General features: G+C 48.1%; 1 protein-coding gene across 1 annotated transcript; it reads right to left on the bottom strand.

Moving 5' to 3' along the window:
- Positions 1-1,082: 1,082 nt before the first annotated feature.
- LOC137944037 (lipase-like PAD4) lies at positions 1,083-3,680 on the bottom strand. Its single transcript, XM_068789529.1, has 5 exons — positions 3,542-3,680; positions 3,153-3,465; positions 2,363-3,055; positions 1,846-2,279; positions 1,083-1,759 (listed from the first exon to the last, which is right to left on the bottom strand). Exons 1-5 carry the CDS (start codon positions 3,577-3,579, stop codon positions 1,414-1,416), a joined length of 1,824 nt encoding a protein of 607 aa, XP_068645630.1. The 5' UTR covers positions 3,580-3,680; the 3' UTR covers positions 1,083-1,413.
- Between the last annotated feature and the right edge of the window lie 209 nt (positions 3,681-3,889).

Below are 3,889 nucleotides of genomic sequence, written 5' to 3'. Positions count from 1 at the left end.
CATGACTATTAATGCGTTGTTCATACACTAGAAGACTGCTATGTAGCACATCAATGGACAAGGTGTCTATATCATTAAACTCTTCAATAGAGCACATAACATAGTCAAATTCTGTGGTCATAGGTCGCATAATCTTTTCAATAACCACAATATCCTCCATTTTCTCACCATGAACTCTTATCTTGTTGGCTATAGTAAGGGTTCGAGCAAAGTATTCATTCACAGCATCTCCTACCTTCATGTTGAGCACCTCAAATTCCTTTTGAAGTGTTTGTCGTTGTACACGATGCACCTGTGCCGTCCCCTAGTACTTTTGCTTCAAGGAGTCCCAAATATTCTTTGTTGTATCCTTTTTCAAAATACTCTCTAGGACTGATCGATCAATGGCTTGGAAGAGATAATTCTTACCTTCAAATCCTTCAGTTTTTCATATGCAATCACCTTCTTTTGTCCTTCTGTGACTTCTGCCCCTGCTTATGCTGTAGGGATCCCTTCCTCTATCAAGTCCCAATACTCCTTTGAGTGCAGAAAATTTTCCATGAGCATACACCAGTGATCATAGTATTCATCAAGCTTTGGAATTGCTGGTTGAACAAAGCTACTTTCAGTTGCCATTCTTACTAGGCCTCAATAGTTGACTTGTCTCTGGTCAAGTCCGATCTGGTCCTGATTTGGTATGCACTCAATTTAGCCATCGTCGTCCCCGCGATGCTGCTTCAGAAAACAGTGTGGGACAGGAGGTCTCGAAAACGGAGGAGGCTATTTCGACGAGGCCTCAACGTCAGAACGAGAGGTCTTGATGGACTGCTCGTCGCTAACGACCATTGGCAGCAGAGTCTCTCGGAAGACCAGACCGGAGCACCAGCAAAGAGCGACACTAGCAAAGGCGTTGCACGTGACCTCTCTCCTTTTATGACTGTTGCGCAGGAAGACGAGGCGTAATCGTGGGTTCTTCGGAGAAGATTTCAGACTTCTCTCCTTCTATGACTGCGGCTTCGCCAATTGGATTTTTCCTCCCGTCGATGAACTGGTTAACCTGGCTCTGATACCAAATATCGAATATTTGTGTATTCAAATCAAGAATAGGGAGATTTTTATTGAAAGAACTAAATGGCTTACAAATAGCCTTCCAGAAAACAGAAAATTAATTGGTAATAGTGCCAAAAAAATACTTCCTTCAATAACAACTTTAATTGGGGAAATATAAAGGAGACATCACATGACACAATATGTAACAAACGCTGATTCCTTGTCGTGAAGGGTTTGTGGTTCACATCAGTTTGTAAAAGACTTTGAAGACTTCTTATTGACCACATAAATTTCGTGAATCTAGAGTACATATTGGATGGCAATTTTTGGTTCGCACTTCCAATGTCCGGAAAGGGCCGAAACCACTTCCTTCCCCGTGAAACCTCAGCCTCGAAAAGGAACTCTCAAGGGCAACTCCCTTTTCAGTTCATCCCACTCCTTAACCCAGACAGAGTAGCTACTTTTCTCGGCTAACACATCTCTGGACACCTCTTTCCTCTCCACCAAGTTTTTAGCATATTCTCCGAACATCTCCATCTTCTCCCACAGCTCTGCCTGCCTCAATGCCTCTTTCTCGTTCCTGATGCTCTCCATCCAGTCATTCGCCTCCTCCACTCTCACCCAAAAGCACGAGTCTTGTGTCCAACCCGCTAATGTCCTCCGCTTTCTCTGCGACAGAATCCCAGCGGCCACGGTTCTCTGTTGCCACCATTTATCGAACACTTGGAACCTGAACAAGAGTCACATTATGACTCAACGCATCCGGCTGGATTAAGCCCGAATCAGTAAACAGTAGTAAAGTTGCAGTAAAACTACCTTTTCTCTCTTCCACCGACGAGGTAGTGTCCGTGAGTCCGATGCTTCCCCGTTCGATAATACTCTGCAATCTCCAGAGGTTCCACCATGAGCATGTACAAGTGCGAGGCGTTGACGAATTTGGCTCGCCGGGGGAAATCGGAGGGGAGCTGGTTGGATTGGAGCATCTCGATGACTCGGTCCCAGAAATTGCCGAGCTTGAACCTGGCCATGTTCACAGCCGAGTCACGCTTCGGGGCCAGCCTGAGTTTGAACGAGTCGTAGTAACTCAACCCTTGGTTGTCGCAGTACGCTTTGTACCACTCGATCTGAGCTCGGCACGGCGTCACCTTCGCGAGTCGGATCGCAAGGCTTGCGCTGTTAAGATTCGGATGCAGCCCCCTCTTGGCCGCCATCATCAAGCACTTTTGTGTGGGCCCTATTTTAGACAGATCCTGAAGGTCCATGTTATCCATTAGAATCCAATTAAAAAAAAAAAACAGCTTAATACTTAGAAGTGATTGAAATTTGTTATTACTTGAGTGACCCCGAGGGCCTCCAGTGCCAGAGAAATTCCCACTTCACTACTGACATTCCCCTCTCTACCGTCAGATCTCCTCCTAAGCAAGAACTGCTCTGAAATCCTGGCCGCACGATCACCGTAAGTGATATGATCCTGGATGCTGGACTCCGCAGAGCCCATCAATAACCGCAACAATTGAATCACCGCCGTCGGATCGTCTACACAGATCGCTCCATCCGTCGAGCAAAAGAGAAAGTTCCCAAATGGCCAGTATGGGCCCCACTGGTCCTCACCGACAGAGACATGAGCCAAGATGAACCGGTTTAATTCGACAATCTCCGGTTCAGTGAGAGAGAGAGAAACGACCGGTTTGGTCGAGAACGGAGGGGATTGCATACAGGACTGCCAGAAGTGGAAGAGATGGTTGATCTGGGTCCAGATGGGAGGCAAGGGAGCCAGGAAAAGGCGTGGGACCAGGTCATGAGCCGCTGCGACATGGCAGAACCTGTGGGCCCATCCTTGATCGATGATGGCCGCGGAGAGTGCCTTGTTGCCGATCAACGGCGAGCCGAAGGTGACGCAGAAGAGGGAGTGCGTGGTGGCGACGGTGGAGGAGAGGATGGAAAGGGCAGCGAGCGACGCGATTGCGCCGCCGAGGGAGTGGCCTGCGAATACCATCACTTTTTTGCTGCTCATCGTCGCCGTAATCTGACCGTCCCAAGCCCAGCTTACAACAGTTTATCAGAAGCGTAATACCACTAGAGAAAAATTGATTCGTGATCGGAATTCGGAAAGGGAAAATTACCTTGCCGTGGAAATCGGGGCAGTCGTAGATGGACAGGAAGCGCCGCAGAAATCTGGCGTAGACGGTGGCTGGCGTTCCCTCGTGTTCCGCCACGACCGAGAACAAGTCATTCCCGGTAACAATCGGCACTTCGGAAAAGCTGTCGCCGGAGAGAATCTGCACGCCGGAAAAGGCTACATAAGCAATGTCCCCAATCCGGTCAACAACGAAACCTCCCGGAGCGGCAGTGTTGGCAACGGCGCACTGCGTCCAAGCATCGGAAATCAGCGGAGTTGACGCGACGAGAGCTCCCAGCATGTGACTCGTCTCAAACCTGAAAAGCAGAAGCGCTGTTAATCCAAAATTTGATCTTGACGTAAGAATTGAAATTCGAGGAGACGGCAACTGACTGGGTTGCCTGGCTTAAGTGCGCGTCGACGCCCGCCATCCACAAGCCCCGAAAGAGAGAAGGCGGAGGGATTCCGCGTTGATGGATGCAAATAAGAGAAGATTGCTAATGGAGAAAATCTCAATTACCAGAGCAGGAGAAGTGCGGGCAAGAGCAATGACCAGTCTGACCGGGGACGCGCTTTTAAAGTTTTACCCAAAGACCAGATGAGATGTCAACGTCGCCGACAACAAATGATGATTACTCTGGCAATTTTACCAGGTTATCTGATTTTCCCCATGGTTTCTGAATGTATATTAAATAAAAACAATTTCTGAAGGACTATACTTCAATTTCAAAAACTGGGATA

The sequence above is a fragment of the Aristolochia californica genome, unplaced genomic scaffold, assembly GCF_029961685.1.
Source record: "Aristolochia californica isolate CCGP_79_NKW_82.1479 unplaced genomic scaffold, dmAriCali1.0.hap1 SCAF_11, whole genome shotgun sequence".
Lineage (NCBI taxonomy): Eukaryota > Viridiplantae > Streptophyta > Magnoliopsida > Piperales > Aristolochiaceae > Aristolochia > Aristolochia californica.
Note: the sequence above shows the minus strand (reverse complement) of the source record. Positions and strands in the feature narration are given on the sequence as shown.

Bases quoted from the DNA above. Each gene is read 5' to 3' on its own strand.
- LOC137944037 (XM_068789529.1), bottom strand. From the start codon at position 3,579: ATGGCGGGCGTCGACGCGCACTTAAGCCAGGCAACCCA. The intron at 3,466-3,541 runs GTCAGTTGCCGT...TCTGCTTTTCAG, and splicing joins CACTTAAGCCAGGCAACCCA to GTTTGAGACGAGTCACATGC. The intron at 2,280-2,362 runs GTAATAACAAAT...ATGGACCTTCAG, and splicing joins AGGCCCTCGGGGTCACTCAA to GATCTGTCTAAAATAGGGCC.